The sequence below is a fragment of the Apodemus sylvaticus genome, chromosome 4 (genome assembly GCF_947179515.1).
Source record: "Apodemus sylvaticus chromosome 4, mApoSyl1.1, whole genome shotgun sequence".
NCBI lineage: Eukaryota > Metazoa > Chordata > Mammalia > Rodentia > Muridae > Apodemus > Apodemus sylvaticus.
In genome coordinates this window covers 133,335,153-133,361,900 of record NC_067475.1, presented here as the reverse complement: position 1 = coordinate 133,361,900, position 26,748 = coordinate 133,335,153, and the positions used below count along the sequence as shown (strand labels likewise).

Here is a 26,748-nt window from a genome sequence, read left to right as displayed (position 1 = left end):
AATATAAGTGTGCCCATTAAAATGGAAATCTGATTTTTAAAAAGTCAATATCACTTTCCACTTATTAATCATATCCTATTCAATACAACAAAGTTTGGGTAATAAGTTACTAAAATCACACAGACACACAACAAAATGTGAGTTACATGTAATTGTTATTTTTATTTCACAGCCTTAAAAAATATAAACCATTAGGTATTTTGAAAAAACATACACAATAATTGCTTGGGATTCACAATATTAAAAAGGGAACTAAAATGGAATAAAGTGAGTGAAGCAACGTGACCTTGGTCAGGGGTAAGGACTGGGACCATGGGGATGCCGTGGATCAACACCGCCATTGTTACCATGGCCAGTTATCACTAAAGCCTATCCCATTTGGTACAAGAAGACATGCACTAGGTAAATGATAACATTCTCCATTTAGAGCTAACACACTGACTTTCTTTTTCCTCAAGGAGAAAACTGAAAGCAAGAAAAAAAGACCATGGGATGTGGAGCCTGTGACTGGCAGCCACCTCCCTGTTTTAACTCTAACACACACACACACATACACACACACACACACATGAGAATGCTATGAACTATACATACAAAAGCCACCAGCCCAGTGTGGCTCTTGGGCAAAATTAAATAAAATCTAAGCCCTGCTAGCCATATTTCAGTGTTTACTAGACACATGTGACTGGTAGTTGCCGTATTGGGCACCACAGATATAGAACAGTTTCAGATCACAGAAAGTTCTTTTGCACAGCTCCGGGTGTGGGAAGTGTTTCTTCTCCCTCGGCTTGGCCAGTACGTAGGCTGTGAGTAGAAGCGTCTCCAGAGGCGATCTCCCGGGATATTCCTGGATCGAGGGTGGAAGGAAGAGAGGTAGGCTTTCTGAGCGCTCCGAGTGCCTTTCCTTGGGTATGGAAGGGATGGCCTTTATAGGGGTCAAATACACAAACTTAGCTGCCACCAAAATTTAATTTGGAGCAAAAAGAAAGAACCAATCTTGATCCTATACCAAAGCTCCACGAAGAGATTATGAAGACCCCCTCAATCTCCAGAGCCCCCAACAAGCACAAATGTGCAGGGTTCCAAGCTGCTTGCTTAGAAGATCCTGGTACGGGGGAGTCAGCTGACCAGAGAGGAAGCCAGGCCTGACAAACATTTCTTGAGAACTAAGGAGACATCGTCACTCTGCTTAGCCACATCACTTGGGGCTGTGAGGGAACCAGGGGTTCCATCTTTCTTTGACACTGCTTTCTGCATAACTGTGCTTTGTACTAGAGCACAGACCTCTGGCTGTCCACCCAAGATCCTTTGTCCTAATCTAGAAAGCTTGGGTTTTGGTTGAAGGCAACGGCATCTATATTGTTAAAAGACAGTCCTGGCCGCTGGGAAACTCTTCAGAAGGAGGTGGACTCAAACAGGCACTCTCTGATTTCCTCCCTGCTTCCTCCTCCTTGTGGGGAGTCATGGAGACCATATAAGAACCTGAAAAACAAACACCGCCTCATATAAAGTGTGAGTTATGCAAGACATAACAAGACCTCTAATCTGTTCAAGCCCCTGGGCATTTAATTCGGTTCCTTATTTATTTATGTAAACAAAATAGCAAATGGATATTGGAAGAATCTGTGTATCTGATTCAAGTAAAAGACAAAAGGAACTGCATCAGCAACTCAGTTCTTAACCTGCCCTTCTATGTAACACAGATAGCCAACTAATTCTAGTGATTTTAGAGTTTTAATTACGAATTGAGCTTAAATAAGCACAAGTGGTTCAGACAAGCTCCAAAAGCTATTTTGAATATACAGAGCTCTGCAGATACTTTCCTACATTCTGCATTAGTACAAACAGAATTCTAGAAGTCTCTAAATCATATGGTTTAAGGGGGGGAGACCCTATTTCCTATTCTCTTTAAATGGCTTAACCATTCACAATGTTCAAAATTCTCACCATTTATAATTGAATTCTACTGTACTTAGTCTGAAACCAGGCAAAATTGGGAACATGAGAATGTCACATTAAAAATAGGGCGTTGCGTGTGTTTTGCATACCTTATTCCAAGTTTCCACCTCTGCAACGAACCAAAAACAAAGCCTTTCTCCTCGGAAGCCAGTATGGGGCACACGTTAGGCAAATCCCCCTGCTGGAGGGCTGCCCCAGATGGCATCAGGCTGGCAGCTATACCTGAACCCTGCGATCAAAGTGCAGACGTAGGAACCTATTTTCTCAGACATTTTAGATTTTGCAAATGGGACTGTGACATACTCTCATTCAACCTGTAGACTCATTATATTACAACTTTGGGAATTTGTGAGCAATCAAGATTGTCCTAATAAGAGGGGAAGTAATTTTAAACAACTAAAATACATACCCAATTATTAAATAGCAACATTTAAAGTAAAACACTTATAATGCATTTTTTTCATTATGGCCCATTTCCTTATAATGGAGGAAATTTGCATCCTAACATTTGTGAGGTCTTTTTGTTGAAAATGAATCAATAATATTTTATAATGAAATTACATTCACAAGATGAGCAGTTATTTTTAAATGCTCCTGGCTGACCAAATGTTTTAGTGCCTAATTCATATTTACCTCATCTTTCAAAATATGGCCAGGCACGGTGGTACATCCTTATCAAGAGGATGAACCAGGCAGATGCTAAATTCCAGGTCAGCCTGAGTTCCATAATGAGGCCCTATCTTATTCATACACATATCAGAACTGACAGGGTTATCAGAACCAAGGTGTGGTCAATGAATTGAGTAATCAATACATAGAAGTGGTATTGTGTCAGCTCATTAGATCTAGTACAAATGTAAGTTTTTAAGCCAAGTGTGGTGGCACATTACTGTAATACCAGAATGCAGAATGAACGCCAAAAGCCCAAGGTTAGTCTGGTCTCCAAAGTAAATTCCAGACTGGCCCAGGCTACATAGCAAGTCTCAGCCTCAGGAAAACAAATGAAAGAGAAGCATCTCTGCGTTGGGGAATCAATCTTGTGGTGAGTCTTGGAAAATGGTAGTGGGATAAAAGAATTAGAAAAGGCATTTCTTCTACAGATGTCACAATTTCAAAGGCAGAATTACTAAAGAACAGGCAGAAGTTGCCAGCAACTTGTTTTACAGATATGAGGAATCCTTACTCCTGTTTAGAAATAAGTTCCAGGTAGGTGCCAGGGGAGAATACACTTCTTAGGGCGGGGCTTGGGGGGGGCCATGTAAATGAGAACTTAGTAATTAACAAATGAGTTAGTGTAGTGGTAATAAAATGACCCTGAGCCCAAAATGGAAAGGCAACCAGTTCTTTCTTAGCAACTTGTCTATTAATCTGCAGAGAGTTAAGCCTAATACTGAGATGCCCAAGTTTACTGTTCTCTCCAGTCAGTGAAGAGTTGGGGTGGATCACACTCCCGGATGGCAGAAATGGCAGGAAGAGGAAAAAAATTACAAAGTCAAGAAGCCAAGCTGGTGGTTAGTTTATATTCTGATTATTTAGCAAGTATGAAATCATTACTCCCTGTCCTTATAAACAGCCGTAATTGCCCATTAATCACGCCCACGTTTACTGCCCACATCCATATTAACTGTGCAGGCCTGTAACAAAACATTACCACAGAGATATCAGCTAATTAGAGGATTATTGTGCAAATCACAATGCATATTCGTGTCTGCTAAGTTTGGAATTCAGACTGGAAATCAAAAGCAAGCCTTACTATAGCTCTGATAAAGACATGATAAGTAGACAAGAATTTACTCAAGACATAATAGCTAAAATAAACCATTGTCTTCATTTAAGACGGGCCTTTTATGTCTTAAATGTGTCAGAATGAAATAGAATATGTAGGAAATCAACTTATTGTCTCAGGCCAAAATCATTTCTGATAGTTACTCACCAAGATGGGACTGTTTTCCCTTTTGTCTAAATTACCAATAGTTCTCTATGTTATCAGCCTAGGCAAACTTTAATGTGGTCTTAACTCTACAGTCTGTCTCTCTCTCTCTCTCTCTCTCTCTCTCTCTCTCTCTCTCTCTCTCTCTCTCTTTCTGTGTATGTGTGTGTGTGTGTGTGTAAAATGAGTGTTTCCATTTTGTAGTCTATCCTGAGAAAATTAACTCCAAACCCTCCCTACTGAAAACATGATATTCACACCTTTACTATTTTCAAGCTAGATGGGAAGGGCGGCTATTAAATTTACAAATGCTCCTGGCTTCTCTTTCTAATTCCCACAACCCCCCACCCCCAGTCTCCTCCTTGAGTTTTGCAAAGGTTCTGAAATCACCTTGGCTTCTGGAGGAAGCTCTCTAGTTCAGAGCAGGAGAAAACCCTTAATTTCCTGGTACCCATTTCTTGCATCCTGACCCCTCTCTTTGGTACACCTTGGATGTTGAGACAGTCAGTCAGAGGGAGGGGCCCCAAACATACCTTTTGCAAGATTTCCTCCACTCCCCAGCTTTGCAGGGTTCCTAGGCTGTGATAAGAGGTTCCATCCCGGGTACCACCGGTCAAGGACACCAGCCTGAGTCCAAACGACATAGATCTAGGAAAAGCAATCAGATCTGATGGTCGAAATGATCTCTCAAACGAACATTGTCCCACCTTGCACAGGCGAGCATTACTCCAGACAATCAGCCTTTTCCGAAAGGTTTGCTATATCAACCACAAACAGGCCTCTCCCCTCACACCAGCTCTTTCTGCTCCTCCTACACTATGCAAAGTAGCCCCTCTGTCTGTCCTCCAAACCATCATCCAAAGGTCATTTTCCAGTGAATCATTCTCCTACTCGCCCTCGGTTGTCCCAGAGTCCAAGCCCACCTTTGACAAACCTCAGGCTAGACTAGGAATAGCAAGCAAGCAATCAAGACTAGGAGGAAATCCCCCATCCCCAAGAGGCCACTGAATCATTTCTCTGGGGCACCACCATCTAAACGCCTCTCAAAGCTCACACACTCTTCAATATTTAGATGATTTTGTTTTGGAAGTGGCTGAACTGAGTTGACTGAAAATAGAGTTTTCCACCCTTAGATACAAGTGAAGTTGGTTTGGGAAGAAGAGTTCTCAGGTGTGTATACTATTCTCTGCCCCAAAGCTGTCCTCTCTTCGCTAGTCTCCTTTCTTGGAATCAGGCTTACTCTAGAAGAACTGGGGTCCAGGATGAGACTCTTGTCCCCGCGGTCCCCTGCACTGTAGCGGGTCCAGAGACCCGGGAGGAACAGAGACTGTGTCCCTTTGCCGCTGCTCTAAAGGGGTGTACCTGAATCCCGTGGAGCTGAGACCCTGCCAACCGGGTCACACCGCTTGCTCGTTATTGAAACCCCAAGGCTCCCGGTGCAGTGACAGGCGCCCGGGCTGGAGTGTCCCGGCCGTATTGGCCACCGAGTTCTTCAGCTGCTTGATGACCACGAAGAGCAGGAGGAACAGGAGGAAGAGCAGGAAGAAGAAGAGCGCTAAGTAGAGCAGCAGATTCAGCTTCCACTCCATGCTGGGCGCCGCCCGGGCGCTGCGCGCTGCGTTTCGCCTGGAAAGGCTCCTCACGCTCGCCCCCGGGTTCTCAGCTCCACTGTGGTCCGCCCGGCCTCCGCGGCTCCTCGGGAGCGCCGGACCCGGGACCTGCGAGCGAGCACAGGATCTTCTGTGTGCGGATGCGAGCTAGCTTCTCCAGAGCGAACTTCAGCGGGTGGAGACGAGGAGGAACGGTCCAGTGTCCCCCGGTGTCGACAGCTGGCTGCCTGCAGGTGTCTTTAAGACTCTTACTGGGAACAGCCAGTGGAACGGTCTGTCGTCTCCCTTCCTAATTAAGGTTCTTCGTAATTTGCGCCACTTGCACTTTTCCAAAAGAGACACAGAAAAATAAAAGGTGCCTGAAGGTGCCGCCGTCTGAAGGGTTGGGAGATGCTCCTTACTGAGAGGTAAACTACAGGTGCATCCCTAGTTCCACTTCAAGCTGCCTTGCCTGTTAGAATTGCAGAGGGCACGCATGAACAGGGTACCTTCCCCCATCCGCCTCTGTGCTATAGGTCCTGACAAAGGGCTAACAGCAAAAAGCATTTCGAATGTGATATTTTACAAAAGCTCTCTGATGTTGACTTGAAATTCAGTTTGTGGTGTGTGTGTGTGTGTGTGTGTGTGTGTGTGTGTGTAGAGAGAAACAACATAAAATCTTCCAGGTGCTTTGGGAGACCCCCAACAGCTCTGTATTTGAAATTACCCACCGGGCGATGGTGGTGCACGCCTTTAATCCCAGCACTTGGGCGGCAGAGACAGGTGGATTTCTGAGTTTGAGGCAGGCCTGGTCTACAGAGTGAGTTCCAGGACAGCCAGAGCTACACAGAGAAACCCTGTCTCGAAAAACAAAAAACAAAACAAACAAACAAACAAACAAAAAGCAACTATACCTCGGTGGTGAAGCTCTGAGAGTTATTGAGTCTCTGTGACAAAAGGCATGAATGAGAGAAATCAGTTTTAAGGAAGGCAGGATGATTGGGGGGTCATCTTTGCAGGAGTTTGGGTCCTGGTTAGCTGGACCTCTTGCACTATCCAAGAAGCTCGGGGCAGGCTGCTGGGCTCACACAGCCAAGGAGAAGACAGTGGAAGTGGAAGGGGCAGCAGGCATTCTTCAAAGCCACGCCCTCAGTGGTTTAGTGCCTCCAACCACGCCCCACTTTCTGAGGGCCCATTCTGGCATGATTTTATTTATGGATTCGTTCATCCATCGATGAAGTTTGTGTCCTCACCATTCAGGCTTCTTAGTTGCCACTTCCAGCTGGGGACCACTCCCTCGGCACCTGCAACTTTTGAAGGACACCTCATACCCACATCATAACACTGTAACTGGTTACCCCAAACTCGGTGGCTAAAACCAGCAAGAATGTTGCTGATTTCTCCAAGTATCTGTGAGTCAAGAATAATTTGAAACTACATTCAGTCAGGTGTGCTAACACATACCACACAATCCCAGTATTTGGGGGCTGAGGCAGGAAGTTCATGAGTTCGAAGTTATCTGGGACTACAAAGCAAATTTTAGGCCAAGTTGACCCTGAGCATCCACCCCGACCCTGTGTGTGTGTGTGATAAAATCTGGGTGATTCTAGTTTGGGAACTCTCAGATACTGTGTTATTTGAGGACTGCTCTGCAGCCCAGGTTCTTCAGCAGTGAGGACAGATAACTCACAGCTTTTGGGAGTAATGTCAGTTGATGGTGGGAGGCCTCAGTCCCTTCAAAATGGCCTCCTTCATCGGCCTCCATAGGCACCAGCATCTGGCAGAACAGGTGAGGCAGCAGCCAGTGTTAGTCAGAGGCTGTAGGGCCTGTGCCCACTAGCTGCAGAAGTCACAAGTCATTGCTTCTGCAAAGCCCTAATGGTTAAACAGCTTATATCCCTAGGATCTGGGGACATGAACTCCAGAGAAAAGCTTCCCGGAGGCCTTCAAGTCTGGCTGTCACTAAAGTTTACCTAAGCTACTTCCCAGACCTCCAATTTTATTTCATTATGTGTAAAGATCTGAGGGCTGCCAAGACTGAGATTGTGGGATGAGGCCTGACAAACATATTCCAGATTATGGAATGGCTTGAGCACAGTGAGTGCTCACAGTAAGTGACATCATTTCAGTGATGCCACAGTAACTGACATCATTTCAGTGAGGTCAGGGGTCATACAGACAGGATGGTGGGGGTAAACTGAAGGGCTCACTTCTACCTGGAGATGGTTATGGCTTCCCAGTCTCTCTGTTCCTTTTGCCTACCTTTCCCCTGGATTTGCTATGAGGGTCAAAATGATTGGGATGTTAACAATTCATTTTTCTATATATATGTCATGCACCAACATTCTGTTTTTAGGATCTCCAATGTTACAGGCTACTGTTGAATTTTTATAAGTCTTTGATACAAGCATCTTACTGGGCACAAAGTCAGTTCATACATTGATAGATAGATAGATAATAGATAATTGTAATCTACCACTATCTCTCTCTTCTTACTATATCTGTGCCTCTGTCTCTTCCTTTGTCTCTCTTTCTCTATACACACACTATATATGCACCATATATAAATGTATATACACTATATAGAATATAGAGATATAAAGATATAGAGATTCAGAGATATAGTAATATAGAGATATAGATCTACTTTGTAGACAGCGTTATCTATGTTGGAGCTAGTTCCTAGGAATTATTCTTAAATGTTCAAGGAAATTGCTAAAGTACAGCTATTATTAGAAATTATATCATATAAATTAATAATGTTAACAACAAATGACTACATACTCAAGCCTCATCCTCCCATTGATTTTCCTATGCATCTCCATTATTAATGGACCTATTATTAATGGTGCCTATTGCTGCTGTCTGATGAATCTGCTGCATACTCTTGCTTGATTCTTCCTATCCACGCTCGCTCAGTGAACGTATTGTCTTTGTTAGAGTTTCTATTGCTGTCGTGAAACACTGTGACCAAAAGCAACTTGGAGAAGAACGGTTTTATTTGGCTTATACTTCCATGTCACTGTTCATCATTGAAGGAAGTCAGGGCAGAAATTCAAACAGGGCAGAGAGTTTACTAGCCCAGAGAATGGGCCAATTAGGACCAGTGCCTACCTATAGCTAGTATTATCTAATGATCCACTGTCACAAGGCTAAATTCTTATCCACATTTAAGAGTTCTGACTTTCCAGAATCCCAGAGCTTGGAAGCACCACATGTTCCTCTGGGTAGATTTCTCCGTTTTATGTAATCTTGGCAAGAGAACGAATCTCTAAGCTAAGTTTCCGTTTCCTCGTGCTATTATGGAAACCTGGGTTTCAGATATAGTTTCTACCCTACTCTGACACAGCGCAGAGAGACGGGCATGAAGAGTCGTTCCAGAAACATGACTAAACATCTTCTATGTCAGACTCACAGTTGGAAAAGGACAGACTGGGGGTAATGATTGGACAGGTCCATATATCTACAGTCTGCTGTTCTGAGATCAAGAGCAGTCTCAGGGTCAGAACCTGCTCCTTGCTACCCACCTCCACAGCAGCCTGGCTCCTGGCCCTTCCCAAATGGGGACCTCTGCCTTGTTTCTACTCCGTAAGCTGCCACCATTACTCCAGGGGTTCTCCTCCTGCAGCTAGGTAAGGTGGCTAAAGACGGCTTGCAGATAAGCATGCTGACTGACTAGGAAAGTACTGCTTACACACTGCACACGAGATAGGCACTATAGCCAACAGGTGTTTGAGTAAAATAATAAAATCATATGCCACCTAGATCTCCACTGGCTTCGAGGATGAAAACTGAAGCAGAGACAGGCTCTCTGACCTGATTACTTACCCAATCTGTGTCCTTGGATACAGTTAATCTCTTTAGATTGGAGTAGACCCTCTAGCACCTTCTGAAGGGCTGCCTTTGATAGACAGATGTTGCTTAAATTTGGTTTTATCATGGAATGTCTTATTTTCTTCATCTGCTATGACTGAATGTTTTGATGGGTGTAGTAGTCTGGGCTGGCCTCTGTGGTCTCTTAGGATCTGTAGAAAATCTTTCTATCCAAGCCCTCTGGCTTGTAGCATTTCCATTGAGAAGTCAGGTGTAAATTTAATAAATCTGTCTTTGTATGTTGCTTGGTCTTTCCCCCCCCTTGCAGCTTATAATAGCCATCCTTTGCTCTGTATGCTTAGTGTTTTAATGATTGTGTGCAAGGCGACTTGCTTTTCTTTAGTCCAGTTTATTTGGTGTTCTGTGTGCTTCTTGAACCTTTGTAGGCCTCTCCTTAAGGTTAGGGAAGTTTTCCTCTATGATTTTGTTGAAAATACTTTCTGTGTCTTTGACCTATGTTTTTCTCCTTCATCTAGTCCTATTATTCTTAGATTTGGTTTTTTCTTTCCCTTTTTAAAAAATGTATTTATTTTTATTTTATGTGCATTGGTGTTTTTGCCTACAAGAATGTCTGTGTTAGGTGTCAGGTCTTGGAGTTACAGTGCGAGCTGCCGTGTGGAAGAGCTACAGTGCCCTCATCCAATGAGCCACCTCTCCAGCCCAGATTTGGGTTTTTCTGCAGTGTCTCAAATTTTCTGGATGTTTTGTGCCTGGACTTTTTTACATTTCTTTAACGAGTTAACCATTTCTTCCCTTGTCTTCGACATCTGAGAGCTTTTCTTTCCATGTCTTCTAATCAGTTGGAGAGGTTGACCTCTGAGGGTTTTTGTTTTGTTTTGTTTTTTGCTTGTTTGTTTTTTATCTTCTTAGTTTTTTATTTCAAGTTTTACTTCAGTTTGACGTTTCTTTAGTGATTCTGTTTCTACTTTTGTGTCTAAAATGTTTTGTTATTTCATTCAGTTTGTGTTTTCATGGTCTTCGTTAAAGCATCTCTTCATGACTTCATTAAGGTCCTTGTACATATTTATGATTGCTATTTTGACACCCTTGCCTTGAGCTTCAGCTAAGCTGCATGCTCAAGGAGGCGCACTGTCCTGGCTGCTCGTGTTGGTGTGCTGTGCTGGGATCTGGGAATCGGGAGTGTTGACAGTGTTGCTTGGGTTGTTGGGTATGTGCTTTATTTTTCTAATTTTTTTTAAAGATTCATTTATTTTATTTAGCTATCCTCAGACACAACAGAAGAGGACATTGGATCCCATTACAGATGGTTGTGAGCCACCATGTGATTGCTGGGAATTGAACTCAGGACCTTTGGAAGAGCAGTCGGTGCTCCTAACTACTGAGCCATCTCTCCAGCCCTGTTTCTATTTATTTATTAATGAATATATATATATATATATATATATATATATATATATATATATATATAAAATCATTATATATAATCATTATATATATATAATTATATATTCATTATCATTACACATTACACATTCACACAATCATTATATATATATATATATTATATATATATATATATATATATAATATATATATATATATAAAACCCAGAAGAGGGCATCAGATCTCATTACAGATGGTTGTGAGCCACCATGTAGTTGCTGGGATTTGAACTCATGACCTCCGGAAGAGCAATCAGTGCTCTTAACCTCTGAGCCATCTCTCCAGCCCCAGAAAGACTGATTTTGTTTATATGAATACACTGTAGTTGTTTCCAGGCACACCAGAAGAGGGCATCAGATACCTTTACAGATGGTTGTAAGCCACCATGTAGTAGCTGGGATTTGAACTCATGACCCCTGGAAGAGCAGTCAGTGCTCTTAACCATTGAGCCATCTCTCCAGCCCTGAGGTGTTTATTCTTTGGTTGCCATTGCCTACCCTGAAACCCAGGCAGTGCGGTGGCTCTGGGGTCAGAGAGCTTATATTGCTCAGCTAGAGACACAAAGGAATGGGGCTGGGCTAGGAGGAATGGCTGAGAGGGCAGAGGGAGAGAGCTGTGGGGAAGAGGCTGAGTCCCCGTGTGTGGAGGTGGAGTAAGAGGACTAAGAGCGATTCTGGAGCAACGAGAATGGAGGTCTGGAAGGAGAGTGAAAATGGCTTCCTTTCAGTCCAGCCCAGGGGGGCCGGCCACTGCGGGTCCCTGGGAGGAAGTGCTTCTGCGGATCAGAAGCTGACTCAAAGGCACGAGGATGCGCTACAAGGGGAGACTGAAATGGCAGGGTAGGGTAGGAGGAGGAGCTCCTGGAGGCAGGGTGCAATAGGACAAAGAGAAGCCTGGCCGGACCACGACTAAAGGGCTTGCTTGACCCACCGGGCAGTGGTGGCGCATGCCTGTAATCCCAGCACTTGGGAGGCAGAGGCAGGCCGATTTCTGAGTTCAAGGCCAGCCTGCTCTACAGAGTGAGTTTCAGGACAGCCAGGGCTACACAGAAAAACCCTGTCTCAAAAACAAAAACCCAAGAAAGGGCTTGACCCTCTCCGGGAAATCTTCAAGGCTGAGGTGTCTGGATATGGCGGAGCACACTTGTGAGCCCAGAATTTGAGAGGGAACAGGAAGCTCAGTAATCCGGAGACAGCCTAGGTCCTCGGGAGGAAAAAAAAGTTCAAAGGTCAAAACTTCAAGTGAACTAGTACCAGCCTGAAGAATGGCCTGGAAAGAGGCTGAAAGTTAAAGGTTTTATGCTGCCAGGCTCAGATTCCTAAACATAACTACTTAGTCACTTAAAAAAATTATAAATATTAATAAATATTTAATTCATTCTTAATAGAATTTTCACTTAAACTAACTTTGTTACCCCAAGAAACGCATTTAATGCATCCCATGTTCCCAGGCTGTGATAACATTTTATATAAGACCATCTGAATTTTGGGTTCCAAGATTTAGATGGCTCAAAGGAACAAATCTTTCTCTTCCTAGGTATGCATGCTAGTGGAAAACCACGGAAAGAAAGCCTAAGTTTTTTTTTTTTTAAAGATAGAGAAGCTCACTACGGATTAAAGCTATGAACATTCCTCAGCTAAAAAGAGCCCTTGTAGTGCACAGATAGGAAGACTGGAATCCGCGCTGTGCCGCCATCCTCAAGCGGATGGCGCACACACTCCCTCCCCTCCCCACCCCATCCCTTCACGATTCCTGTGTTTTCGAGCCTTTTGTCTCCTCCCCACGGAAATGCCGTTCCAGATCCCGAGGTCTGGCCGATGACATCTGTTATAGGTGCTTCATTAAAAGCTAGTCGGCTTCCTGGTGCCTCCCTACCTCCCCTTTAGCATGGAGAGTAGCCCGCGCCCTAACCGGCACCACAGACCTTTACTTATGTCTAAGGAGACAGAGCTAAGGGCCCACAAGAACTTATTTGTCCTATCGCTGTGCTTCAGAACTCCAAGGGCACTGGAACAGAATGTGGTCACTTTTTAGTTCCTAAGCTTACCTGTTTGGGCTGATACAGGATGGAGGCAGCTTTGTAGTAGGGAGGGGAGATGAGGGGATGGGGCCAAAGGGTGGGGGGTAGGGGGTAGAGGGCAGGGACTGGGGAGCAGGTGGAAGTAGCAAGGGGCTTCCAGAACCTTTATAAAGCTGGCTGAGTTTGCTCTCAAATGAACAAAAGAAACAAAAGAAACCTATTCCATGCTCAGATCTTGAGAGGTGGTTTGATCATGATTGACAAGACTGGATTCTTCTACACATTTTCCCAAGAGCTGTGGGCCATGAAAACTGAGTTAGTTGTAGATAGCTCTGATTAGATAAGGTAGCTTTCAAAGCACTTCATTACGTTCTGGGATGGAATCCATACTCTGTGGATGTCTCTAGGCCCCAGGACATGCTGTCCTAGCTAGCTCATCATTGTGACCAATAATATCTCAGATGTATTACAGCCATGATACCTACACATGTTTTTCTTGCCTCTGCTTCATTCACCAATACAGCACCATGTCCATTTTTAAGTGATTGAAATCGGAGTCTCCTGAAACTTTCTAAAGTGGCTATTCTTGGTTGTCAACTTGACTATATCTGGAATGAACTCTGGATCTTGGCTTGGAGATCTTGAGGCATAGTGGCTATGAATCCCAGAAGATTAAGACAGTGAGATCTCTGAGTTCGAGATCATCTGGTACAAAGCAAGTCCCAGATCTAGGCATGGTGGCACACACCTTTAATCTAGGCCACACGTTCTGCTGGAGACGTATCTAAGGACATTGGAAGACAGAAGACACTCTCTCTCCTTTTTGCCTGTTTGCCTTGTGGGACTAAGCAACTGTTAGATCTTTGGACTTTTATTTACAGTTGTTGCTGACCATTATTGGGAGTTGGACTATAGACTGTAAGTCATACTCTTACTATACAGAGACTACCCATAAGTTCTGTGACTCTAGAGAACCCTGACTAATACAGAAGTTGGTACTGGTGAGTCATTCTACTTGAAGATGTTGTATGAAGCTAACTAACCAACAGCCGTCACACCAACCCAACAGCAGTATCCACACTCCATACTTCCTTTTCTCCATTCTATCCCATGGGAATGGCTGAGGTGGGTTATGCAATGCTCCTACCATGAGACACTCTTCAGGAACAAGACATCTGTGATGAGCTACTGGTGATGGTCTCATGTAACCATCTAGGGATGCCAATGAGGAGGGAGGGAGAAGGGAAGACAGGAAAGAAGCAAGGACACATGGGAAGAGATTCTGTAAGGGTCTGCCTTGGTCTGGGTTACTACTGCATATATACCGAAGAAGTTTATTTGGCTTATATTTCACATCATAATCCATCATTGGAAGAAATCAGGACAGGAACTCATGTAGGATAGGAACCTAGAGGCCAGGAACTGATGCTGAGACATGGAGGAGTGCTTCCTATTGGCTTGCTCATCATGATTTATTCAACCTGCTTTTTATAGAACCCAAGGTGCATCCCAAAGCCTAGGGATGACACTGCCCACAATGGACTGGGCCTTCCCATATCAACCACTAATTAACAAAATGTCCTACAGGTTTGCCTGCCTATAGCCCCACCTTATGAAGACTTTTCCCCAACTGAGGTTTCCTCTTCCAGGATGACTCAGGTTGACATAAAACTAGGCAGCCCAGGGCTGTAGGATGATCCCAGAATTTATCACTTAGGATACTTCTGCAAAACACTGGTTTAGATTCACTTTTTGGCTTGCAAAGCCTCAAACACAACAGAGGATGTATCAAATCTATCCATTACTGAAGACACACATAAAGTGGCAGAGTGCAATCGTGACTGAGCAGGATTTCTTTAAATTAGAGTCTTTCTGGTAAGTTAGCCAGGAACACTGGAGTCAATATGACTGTGGTTAACCTGAAGCTTGGGTCAATACTATCATAGAGCAAAAGAAAGAATCTTAGCACTATTGAACAACAAATCTTTGTTCAACCCAGTTTTAATAACAGTGGCAAGGCTGCTGACACCAACAAGGTCTACAGACTCTATAAGAGCTGATGATGTTTGGAAGCTGTGTGCGCACAAGCCCAGGTAAAACGCAGCTAAAATGGGCTACCCCACGAGGAAAAGAAATTGAAGGGAAAGTGCCCCTTTCGTTTATAACCCACGGGCTCCTTGGTGAGTCACCAGCTTGTCAGATCTGGCTACTCTTACCGCTGCAGCCTGAGCGCTCACATCTGGTGCTCCAAGCTGTTGTTCACACATCCACAGTGAACACTGAGACAGCCAGACTTGGATGGCAGCCCTGGCCCCCCAACACTCTATCCTTTTCTATGTGACATAGTGCTGTGAGTTGCCCTGGTATTTCAAGTGCTGTTGACTTGGACAATCTACCCTGCCAGCTGGGTCTCCTGGACACTTTCAGTTCCCACCAAGACCCAATGTTCTTAATCAGAATTCTGACTTGATTCAGGAGTCTCCCTCTTCCCTTATGGCACGGATAAAAACTGTTTCAGAGAAGTGGGTCCTGAATGGTCTAAAAATGCACTCAGAGAATAGAATGAGTTCTTATTTTTGGTCCACAAGAGAGCCTGTGGCCTACATTGACTTAATCTAATGGAAATATATGAGTAACCCTTCCCAAAAGCCGACAGCTTCGCTTCTGTGGGCATCCAGGCTGTCTAGTGAGAGAGATGCAAAACAGTGAAGTCTGGATACCACAAAATCACAGCCTGGGGCTGGGGGTACAAAGGACTGATCAGTACCATAGAGTCCTCTGTCATTGTGTTGGGAAGGCCACCAAAGTGCTGGAGGAGTTGAATCCTTCTGCAAGAGGCAAGGGCCAATTATCTGCCTCTTCCCAAGGCACCTCAAGAAGCCAGGAGGCAGGGAGGTTTCCTCCACAGCAGGACATCCAGATGTTCTCTACAGGAGGGAAGAGAGAGAAGACAAAGGAAGCCCAGGAGAGTTTCTGCCCTGAAGGTTAATGTGATCCTGTAATTCACACTTAATTCTCTCTCTGTCTTTCTCTTTCCCTCCCTATCCCCCCCCTTTCCTTCCTCCCTCTCTCCTCTCCCTCCTTGTCCTTTTTTCTTTCTCTCCTCTCTCTCCACATGTAAGCAAATGATAACGTTTCTACTGGCAGCCAGCCTGCATCCTACAGAAACAGCCACAGGGCAAACTCACTTGATGAACACAAGGCAAAGCAAGCAGTCAGAGCCTGTAGCACCAGTGGCATCGCTGGGCTAGCAACCCAACCAGTCCCCAAAGCTTGTTTTTGTCCCACTGTGGACAAAACCACATTCTATCTTTTTAAAATTTGATATTTCTCAGAGCTTTTTGCAGAAGCCATCGCTTTCCTTATCTGTCCAATGAGGCTAAAATATTTTAAAGCCATCCGGTAGTTGAACTGTAAGTGAAACGGTGAAGCAAGCAGAGGAAGCACACATGGCCCATTGGGTGTTTTTCCTCTGGAGATCTCAACAAGGACGGTTTTGATTGTGTTTATGCACACTCTAATCCCACGTGCCGCCTTTAGAGGAATAAATCTCAACCCCAAAACAAGATGTCCAGTTTCAGAGGTGTAATGGATTCTAACCCTTTTGAAGGGGCTTAAAAAGAGAGGATGGGGGTTAAGGGAGTGTGGCATGGCGGCATGGGGGAAGGGGGTGCCCAGGCAGGCCCTTGTCCAGGCAGTTCTTCCCCCTGAGGGACCACACACACACACACACACACACACACAGGCATAGTATAGAATAGAGTTTATTCAGAATAGGGGATGGGAGTTAGTGGTAGAGAAAGGCAGAGAGAGAGAGAGAGAGAGAGAGAGAGAGAGAGAGAGAGAGAGAGAGAGAGAAAGAGAAGAGAAGAGAAGAGAAGAGAAGAGAAGAGAAGTGGAGTGGAGGCCGGCCATGACCATGTGGAGAGAGGTGGGGGGAGAGCCCAAGGGGCAGAGAGGTGAGAGTATGTGGGAGAGCAGAGAGAGCAAAGAGAGAGAGAGAGGAGGGGCAAGTAGCCCCCTTTTATAGTGGGCCAGATCTATGAGGCTGGTCATACCGGCTATTGCCAGGTAGGTGTGGGGTGGAGCTTAGACAGAATACCAACACCTTTTCCATTTCCCACAAGTTCAGAAGCCATGGGTGATAAATCCAACAGCGAAGAGACTGTCCTATTCCTTTCTTTATGACCCAGAGAGCACGTAAAAAGAAAATGTTCAGGGTACTACACAGCAGCAGTGAACCTTGACTACCAATCCGCGCTTGTGGGCTTCATCCTATCGGCAATCTGTTGTTTGGAGTACACATAACTCTTAGAGCAATTATTCAATAATGAAACGGAAACTTTGCCATGCCCAAAGGAAGAGCAAGTTCCTTCTCCTCCGGCACCATCTGTGCTCCTAATAATCAATCTCTTCACAGGTTGTAGGGCTGAGCTGTGGGCTTGGAACTTGACCATACATCAAGAATTTCTCCGCCTATTCCAGATGTACCACAACCACCCCTCATAACTCAGTGCCCAGCACCACAGTACCTCACCCATCTCCCTCTTTTCTGCTGTATTTGTCAGCTGGAAGGGTTTCTGGAGGAGGAAAACAGCCAGACCTCACCTCTGTTTGCTGACACCTTGGTCATTTACCACGTGACCCCCCCAACCCTGCCCCTGCCGAATTCCCTCAGGTGTTATAGAAAAAGTGGTTGGAAGCTTAATGTTAGAAGCCCATTCCCCGCATTTCTGCCTTCACTATTTAATTTTAATATGGGTTAAATAATAATGGGGTCTCCAGTCTCCCTATTGTTCAGCTTCCAAAGTTGTTCCCAAAGTCTTGATATTTCTATTTCTCCGGTAAAAGGAGATTTATGTTTTTATTGTACAGACTGTTTTTCAAACCAACAGACCACAGATATCTCCTGAGAGCCAGGCCGACTTGATTTGAAAACCGAGGCTTTCTGAAAATGGCCGACAACAATGACTTAAAAAAACTAGTAACGCGTGTGCTTATGTAAAAGCTAGTCACAAACATTTCTGCTTCTATTAAGTCTTGTTTGCTTGCAAAGGCCATGAAAGACTGCTACATTCTCTCTGTGGCAGCTGAGGGTCACTGGCGGCAGCTGGGGGTCACTGGTTCAGTCCTGATGCGGAGGAGAGCTGGTGGCCTGGCTCAGTTAAAATCTTTCCCTCACACATTGTGGTCTCTGGGAGCATTTGGATCTCAACTCTGACACTACCGTTCATAAGGGGCCAGGGTTCTGGACAGTCTTTGCTGGCACAAGTCCTGAACTCTGGGCATGGTGGTAGCTTCTTTGTGTCTCTGTCCCCCTAAATTAGGGACATACACTCAATTATCTCCACATCCTCCAGTTCCAAGACTCAGATGACTTACATTCTTTCTGCCAAAACCAGGGGTGGTGGAAGAGGAGATTATCCGGGTGAATTGTCCCCAGCTGCTATGATGATTGGCACTGTTTGGAACCCAAAGTGCCTTTTTTTCCTGGAGAGTAACTTATTATTGGAAGGACCTTGACCCACAACAAAGACTTCTGGACTCCCAAAACAGAACATTATTGCCTTTGCTTTTAACTAGTTATTCAATGTAACAAGCGGTTTCTAACCAGCCACTTCACTGCAAGCCAGGAAGCCTGGAAGAAATCGGCAAGGCCACAGGGGGCAGGCCCTGCTTTTCTTTTAACTCTTTCTTCTGCGGGGAAATGTCTCTCTTGTGTTTTGTTTTGTAGAAAATCTGGGCACCAGCCTGAACCAGGTGCTGAGGTATCAACTTCTCTTTAAAATCAAAAGGACTTTGCCCACAGAGGTTCCTAGCTGTTGACACTGACCTCTTCAAGTTCCTTGAGCAAGCCCAAAGCATTTCCTACTTGCAAAGGGTGTGAGAAAGATAGCCTTGCTAACAAGATACTGACTGCTGTGAGCAGTGTGTTTTTTGTGTGTGTGTGTGTGTGTGTGTGTGTGTGTGTGTGTGTAGTGTTTCTTTGTGTAGCCCAGGCTGTCCTGGCACTCTCTTTGTTAACAAGGTTGACCTTGAACTCACAGAGATCTGCCTGCCTCTACCTTCCCAGTGCTGGGACCAAAGGCATGTGCTACCATGCCTGGCTCTTTGTTTCATAATCTATAAACAAATTTTAATCAGTTTCACCCATTCCCCTTTCCCATCCCACTCCCTCCCCCACTCAAACCCTTCTTCCCCTCTTACTTTCTTTTTCGGTGTGTGACCCACTGAGTTGCCAGTACAAGAATGGTTATAAGGTGCTCTACTGGAGCACAGACAGCTTGTCAAGGGTTACATCACTGATGAGTCACATACCCTTTCCCGGGATCTAACTTCTGGTCCCTCTGGGAGGCATGGGGCTTCATGGGCCCCTCCCTTGTAGCTGTAGACCTTTGCCCTCCAGGCGATTCCTTTGTTTGTCAGATCAGCTGTCCCTGTGTGCATGGTGTCCATCACCACTGCATGGTGTCTGTCTTAGTCAGGGTTTCTATTGCTGCACAAACTTCACAACCAAGAAACAAGTTGGGGAGGAAAGGGTTTATTCTGTTTATACTTCAACACTGTTGTTCATCACGAAAGCAAGTCAGGACTTGAACTCAAGCAGGTCAGGAAGCAGGAGCTGATGCAGAGGCCATGGAGGGATGTTTCTTACTGGCTTGCTTCCCCTGGCTTGCTCAGCCTGCTCTCTTATAGAACCCAAGAGCACCAGCCCAAAGGTGGTACCACCCACAAGGAGACCTCCCCACTTGATCAGTAATTGAGAAAATGCCCCACAGCTGGATCTCATGGAGGCACTTCCCCAACTGAAGCTTCTTGCTCAGTGATAACTCGAGCCTGTGTCAAGTTAACACACAAAACCAGCCAGTACAGTGTTCATCACCATCAGGTTCGCTGACCACTGACAATCCCTCATAGAAAGAGGGGTTAGCAGAGTTATCAGCCGCTTACCTGAGAGTCCACAGCTCCTCTGAGGCATTTGTCTGCAATCCTTCTCTAATTGCACAGGGCTTTAGGGTCTTGGCAGGTGCAAGAGTATGTACACTAGGGGAGGTTAAGGGAAGGAGGGCACCTGTGAGGGAAACTGTCATTAGTGCTGAGTAAAGACTTTCCAGCGAAGCTGCTTTGGGGGTCACCTTTGCTCTAGTAGGCAACCCTTGATATAGGTGAGTAGGCTCAACAAAACAATTGGTTACCTGGGGCAAACTCTGGTGTAATTGTACTTTGGTTTGTCCTTGGGAACTTATGAACAAGGGGTAGACATAGTTTATGTCTCCCCAGGGAAGGAATCCAGGATGGAATGAAGATAGGTATGTTCTTATCCAGATGTGTACAGATAACCACAGCTGCGGTGAGATTGCTCCTGTGGTCTTTAGGCCACATACCAATGAATTGTCTAGGCTTAAGATGTGAGAATCCGCCGGGCAGTGGTGGTGCATGCCTGTAATCCCAGCACTTGTGAGGCAGAGGCAGGCAGATTTCTGAATTCGAGGCCAGCCTGGTCTACAGAGTGAGTTCCAAGACAGCCAGGGCTACACAGAGAAACCCTGTCTGGGGGAGGGAGAGATGTGAGAATCCTGCATCTTCACCACCCCAAGGGAAAAAGGCTTCAGCTAATTTTGAGTATTAATTCATCTCATTTTATATATTTCTTTAGAAATAGTGAATAATACTTGAAGAATATTTGTTACCAAGCTATTGGTAATCTGTGATTTGTATCTTCTTTTATAAGAGTAAAATCATTTCACAGAAGTATCAGAAAGCTTGTGTACTTGACGGGTTATCCATGAATTGCATTTTTATGAATTTCACAAATTCACTTTGCCACAGAAAAATAATATCTACACTCAGCTAGAACACAAGCAGAATATTAGTAAAAGAATGATTGTTGTGTCTGACATTCTATAAAACACTATTTATAAATATTTGTAAAAATTAGCTCACTCACAATGGCAGTATATCTAAAACTACTCTTCCCACTGTAATTTATTCTTATAATGTGAAGTTAAATTGTGAGATAAGTTTTGCAACAATGCTGGCTGTACTCTCCAGTTATCATGTTTATTCATTAAGATTGTAGTTTCTGCTGTGTCAATCGAATGTAGGTTACAGAAATTCAGTACAATAGAAATTGTTTCGCAGCTATGTTCACTGGATATGATCATACTGAACTATGATAAAATTAACTAGTAAGACATTTTCAGCATAAATATATTTTGTTAGGATAAAACACTAAAGGGAAATGGGAAGAGTGTTAAAGTTTTGAACAAATAACGATGGGCTTCTAACAGTGTGATATTTACATGTTCACCGAGAAAGGACAAAAATCACTTTTTAAAAAATATAACTGGTTGAAGTGATTTGTACCTAAAATATCAGGACTTGGGAAACAGAGGCAGGAAGGTTACAAATTTGAGGACATAGGGGACACTGTCTTCAGAGCCTACTCTAGTCATTGTTCTTCTCAGCTCCCAAATTAAAGAGATTCTTAGCCATCCTACCAAATCCTTGGTAGGATGAGGATGAATTTGTCAGTCTGGTCTACTCTTGTCTTTCTGCTTCAGTTTTCTAGCACTTAGTGGATGGAGAGTGGGAGGCGAGGGCCCGGGAAGTTGGACAGTGTAAAGAGCCCTTTCCCTTCCATTCTAAACCTTTTCGGCTTCAGATGAAAAAGTGTTTTACCTTAAATGTCTTCACCTTGTCAGCCACACCACTCCCACCTCCTCCAGGCAGCAGCCCAAGAGCTCCAGCCTCAGCCCCTTTGACAACTAGTTACTGAAACCCTTCAGAGCTCCACGGTGTATATGATCGGCATCCTGGCACCTGCTGGCAGCACTGTGTCCCACATCCTGCTTTAAAGTCAAAGCTCCTTCTTCATTCAAGGAAGTTGTCCAATAGTGTTTGGAGCAGATTGCTGGCGTATTGGGCACAGACTGTGAGGCCCAAGGCAACACTCAGATCTGAAGCTGGGAAGCAGTGGGGAATTATCAGCTGTGTGATAGATAGAGCTGGAGAGCTGCAAAGGGCTGCTGGCATCTCCTTGTTGCAAGACTTACTTCAACATCATGGTCCTGAGGGTTCCTTGTCACTGGGCAGTGGCTCACAGGAGCTAGGAAAGTCATCTTTCCTAGTGGACTCACGGACAGTGCAGAGGTGAGAGGGTGCTGTTCTGGTTTCCAAAGAATTCTCTGTCATCGTGCAGAGCTGTTCCTCTGAGTTCCTGAATGCTGGGGTCCTGCTGCCCTTAGGAAGCACAGGGTGAGAAAGTCACCCCTCTAGGCTGGGTCCCTGATGTTCTTAGGAAAATGTGTGGTCTCTTCAGTTTTATACACCTCTCAATAGTCCTTGGAGAAGCTTTAAAAACTATTATCTTTTTGAACTGGTGAGATTTTCGGATCAGCCACAAAGAGCACTTCCCACTCTACAGAGGCCAGTTGCTCAGTAGACAATGCTGTGGCAGCCCTGCCTCCCTCTCCCAACTGTCTTGGAGACAGAGGACGTTCTTCTTGGCTTCTTGGGACTGTATCATTGAATGTCTCTATGGTCTGGCCATTCTCCTGCCTTCCCTGTCTATAGCACACCCACTACAGATCATGCCCTCCATCCCAAAGTCATCAATGATTGTGCCCCATCTCTGGGGCATCATCTCTTTGTTTATTTCCACTCATGGTCAAAGATGGAGTCATGGTGTTCTTTTTGCCTCTGTTCTCCCACCCACCCACACTTTTTCTTGGCAGCTCAGAAAAAAATCTTGGCATGCCTCATACAGATGCTCCTTGCCAAAAGGGATCTGACATCAAATCTGCTTCCTGCCAATGGCCCTAACTCTCTCCAGCTGTTCCCTGACACCCACAGGGAGAGTGGGGTGAGCTTAACCCCGGGAAGCATCCCTCTGTGTGCTTCTGAGCTCTCCGGAGGCTCTTCAATAGCCAGCATGTATCACCAAGTGTGAGCACATGGCTATACTGCTAAGCATAGGACTTCACAGTATAAGTAAGCTAACCAACCACCAGTTTGCTGGGTGCATTGGCACAGAATCAAGTCTTACTAACCAATACTGTAAGTCTACCATCACAACAGAGCTATGGAGAGTTGAGAAGCAAAAGCATTGAGCTGAACCTCCAGCCCCTACTTAAAAAGCTGGTTGTGGTGACATGACTGTGATTCCATTGCTGGGGCAGTGAGAAAGGCAGATGCCCAGAGCTCACTGGTCACCTCGTGTAGCCTAATCATGGAATCCCAGGTCATGAAGAGACTCTCTCTCAGGGTAGACAGCTCATGAGAAGCAACACCTGAGGTTGATCTCTGGTCTACACACACACACACACACACACACACACACACACACACACACACACCCTCCTTCTGCACAAAGAATGTATAAGCTCACAAGAAGCAACCACAAAGTGAAGCCACCCATTTACCGTTCCCAGGGCAGTTGAGTCTACTCAAAAGATAAGCCAAACGTTCTCTTCAAGCAGCTATAGGAAGATCTTCCATCTTCCTGATTTTTATCTACGTTGCATATGAATATAAAAAAACAAACAAATCTCACCACTCTAGTGCACTTACTCATGGCCTTGAATTTTATATATCAGTCCTCTCAGTTCTTACTGCTATGAATTTAGCTTTCATAAGGGTAGTACATTAGCATGTGCTTCTTTCAGGATAAAACCCGACTGTCTCCATTTAAATGAATGCATATTTATTTAGCAATGAATACACATGAGCCACTTCTTTTTTGTTTTTGTTTTGTGGGTGCAGAAGACTTTATTGATGGTATTCAGGAAAGTAAGGCTCCTTGGGCCTCTCACATTATCGTGCAGGTCTGGGATAGAAACTGTGAGGGAGATGTTGGGGACCGAGTTGGAACAGGGACTCCTCAGCAGCCAAGGGCCTCTCTCTTGCTCTCAGTGTCCTTGCTGGGGTGGGCGGTCCAGGGTTTTTTACTCCTTGGAAGCCACCAAGGTCCACCACCCTGTTGCTGTAGCCATATTCATTGCCATACCTGGAAATGAGCTTTACAAAGTTGTCACTGAGAGCAATGCTAGTCCCAGCATCAAAGGTAGAGGAATGGGAGTTATTGTTGAAGTTCCAGGAGACAACCCTGTCCTCAGGATAACTCAGGATACCCTTTAATGGGCTCTCAGATGCCTGCTTCACCACCTTCTTGATGTCATCATACTTGGCAGGTTTCTCCAGGCAGCATGTCAGATCTACAATGGATACAATGGGATAGGAATACAGAAGGCCATGCCAGTGAGCTTGCCCACAGCCTTGGCAGCACCAGTGTGTCCTGACCTGCAGGACAGTCAACAGGGTCCCTGGACCACCTAGGGAAAGGTGAGAGACAAGAGACACGAGAGATGGACAGCAAGACAGTATTTTGATCAAGCTGTCAAATTTTATTTTTTACACAAGGCAATATAAAGGCAAGCAAGCAGGTGTAGGGAGGAGTTAAGGGGGAAAGTCATGTATTCGGGGAACAATCTCAGGGGGCTACCATTATTTCTCAAGAACAGTTTCTCAGAATTTTCTCTCAGAATCTCAGGGAAGAGTTGGCAAGTACTGTAGGAACTTGGCATAGAAAATTGATCATGAGGAGGTGAAGTGGAAAGGAGTTGCTATGGTAACCTAACCATAGGTGAGCTTCATTTGTTTGAGCCCACTCAGGTGAGCTCTGCATGTACTGATCATCTAGCTTAGTTGGCTAATCTTTAAACTAGTACATTTCCTTCTAAAAGCAGGCTAGAGAAAGCAGGCTAGAGATGGCTGAGAGGAAGGTGTTTTGAGATCTATGTGAAAATGGCTCCTGGCACGAATGGATACATGCCACAGCTTCCCAGGGGAGTCATCCATTGTCTTCTGAGAGACAATGGTGGCATGGACTGTGGTCATGAGCCCTTCTACAAAGCCAGAGTTGTCATGGATGACCTTGGCCAGGGAGCTAAGCAGTTGGTGGTACAGGAAATATTGCTGATAATTTTGAGTGAGTTGTCCTACTTCTCATGATTCACACTCATTGACAGAAGGAGCAGAAATGATAACCCTTTTGGCCTCACCTTTTAACTGGATCTTGGACTTCTCCATGGTAGCGAAGATGCCAGTAGACTCATCATCAGCATCACCCCATTCGACGCTTCTGGGATCTCACTCCTGGAGGATGGTGATGGGCTTTCCATTGGTGACACGCTTCTCAGCCTTGACTGTCATTGAATTTGCCATGCGGAGAGTCACACTGGAGCATGTAGACCATGTAGTTGAGGTCAATGAAGGGGTCATTGATGGCAACAGTCTCTACTTTGCTTGATACAGAGAAGGCAGCCCTGGAAACCAGGTGTCCAATATGGCCAAATCCATTCACACCAACCTTCACCATCGTGTCTAAGAGATGAGGCTGTCTCTGGCACTGCATGAAAAGATGCAGCTACCTCTGTCACAGGGAGGATCAGAAAGCCCTGATCCCCTTCTTTGTGGAAATCAGTTTCAAGTTGCTTTGGAGAAACTTGTTTATCAATTAATATGTCCAAGAAAACTTGTTGTATAGAAGAGTTTATGAAACACATTTTGAATGGTTTAGATATCTTAGGATTTTTTTTTAAATTTATTATATGTAAGTGCACTGTAGCTGTCTTCAGACACTCCAGAAGAGGGCGCCAGAGCTTGATACAGATGGTTGTGAGCCACCATGTGGTTGCTGGGATTTGAACTCAGGACCTTGGGAAGAGCAGTCAGTGCTTTTAACTGCTGAGCCACCTCTCCAGCCCAGGATGGCTTATATTACGTAAAATTTATTAGTTCTGAACAATGTATTAGTCTTAGGTCACCAGCCTGGCTCTAGTCAGCTGGACTCAGTGAGTTAATGAGGAAAGGGGAGCTTGGTAAGGAAGTGTACTGGTTGGCTTAGTGTGTCAATTTGACACAGGCTGGAGTTATCACAGAGAAAGGAGCTTCAGTTGGGGCGGTGCCTCCATGAGATTCAGCTGTAAGGCATTTTCTCAATTAGTGATCAAGGGTGGGAGGGCCCCTTGTGGGTGGTGCCATCCCTGGTCTGGTAGTCTTGGGTTCTATAAGAAAGCAGGCTAAGCAAGCCAGGGGAAGCAAGCCAGTAAGAAACATCCCTCCATGGCCTCTGCATCAGCTCCTGCTTCCTGACCTGCTTGAGTTCCAGTCCTGACTTTCTTTGGTGATGACCAGCAGTGTGGAAGTGTAAGAAGAATAAACCCTTTCCTCCCCCAACTTGCTTCTTGGTCATCATGTTTATGCATGAATAGAAGCCCTGACTAAAACAGGGAGGAACCAAAAATTATATATAAATTATACATAAACACTGCTTTCTGAGTATTGCCATTCACCAGATGGGACACAAAGGATGACAAGTTTATGGAGAAGATATCAAAGTTCACATAGATAGAGAGAACAAGAAATACCTTTGGGGCATCTAGAAACATCCAGAGTTCAGCTAAGAGGTCAAGTGTATCTCATCCTTGCCATTTTGTGGAGAAGAAATGGCCAAAAAGTAGAGAAAAAGTGAGAGAAACTACATTGCCCTAGAACGAAGGAGAGGACGTGTCATTATACAGAAAAATCAAGTAAGAGAGACCAGGTTTTCATCAGTTGACAGCAAGAGGCAGGCTCAGTCTGGGCTGCAGACACAGCAGGGACACAGCATGGTGTGAGCTCAGGATCCCGAAGCTGGTTTTGCTTCTCTTCTGGTGACTCCATCATTTGTGGCGGTCCCATGACTCAGCTGAGACCTTTCCATGCTCTGAGAGCAGAAGAGGAGGGAGAAGAGGCTGTGGGGTGTGATTCACAGCTCTGTAACTAAAGCCAGACCTTTCCCAACGGTGCCTTCAGGCTGCTGGCTGGAATGCCCAGTGGAAGCATTTTAAGTTAAAATATCATTTTCAAAATGCTATCTCTGTGAACTGCTAGCTTGACCAGCCGACATTGTGGAATTTAAGCCTTACCTC

At 44.9% G+C, this 26,748-nt stretch overlaps 1 protein-coding gene and 1 pseudogene across 1 annotated transcript; both read right to left on the bottom strand.

The window, feature by feature from the left end:
- Positions 1-5,286: 5,286 nt before the first annotated feature.
- On the bottom strand, positions 5,287-5,478 carry Smim43 (small integral membrane protein 43). Its single transcript, XM_052178818.1, has one exon. The coding sequence runs from the start codon at positions 5,476-5,478 to the stop codon at positions 5,287-5,289; it is 192 nt and encodes a 63-aa protein (XP_052034778.1).
- Positions 5,479-5,528: 50 nt separating this feature from the next.
- LOC127683714 (glyceraldehyde-3-phosphate dehydrogenase-like) lies at positions 5,529-25,154 on the bottom strand (annotated as a pseudogene).
- Between the last annotated feature and the right edge of the window lie 1,594 nt (positions 25,155-26,748).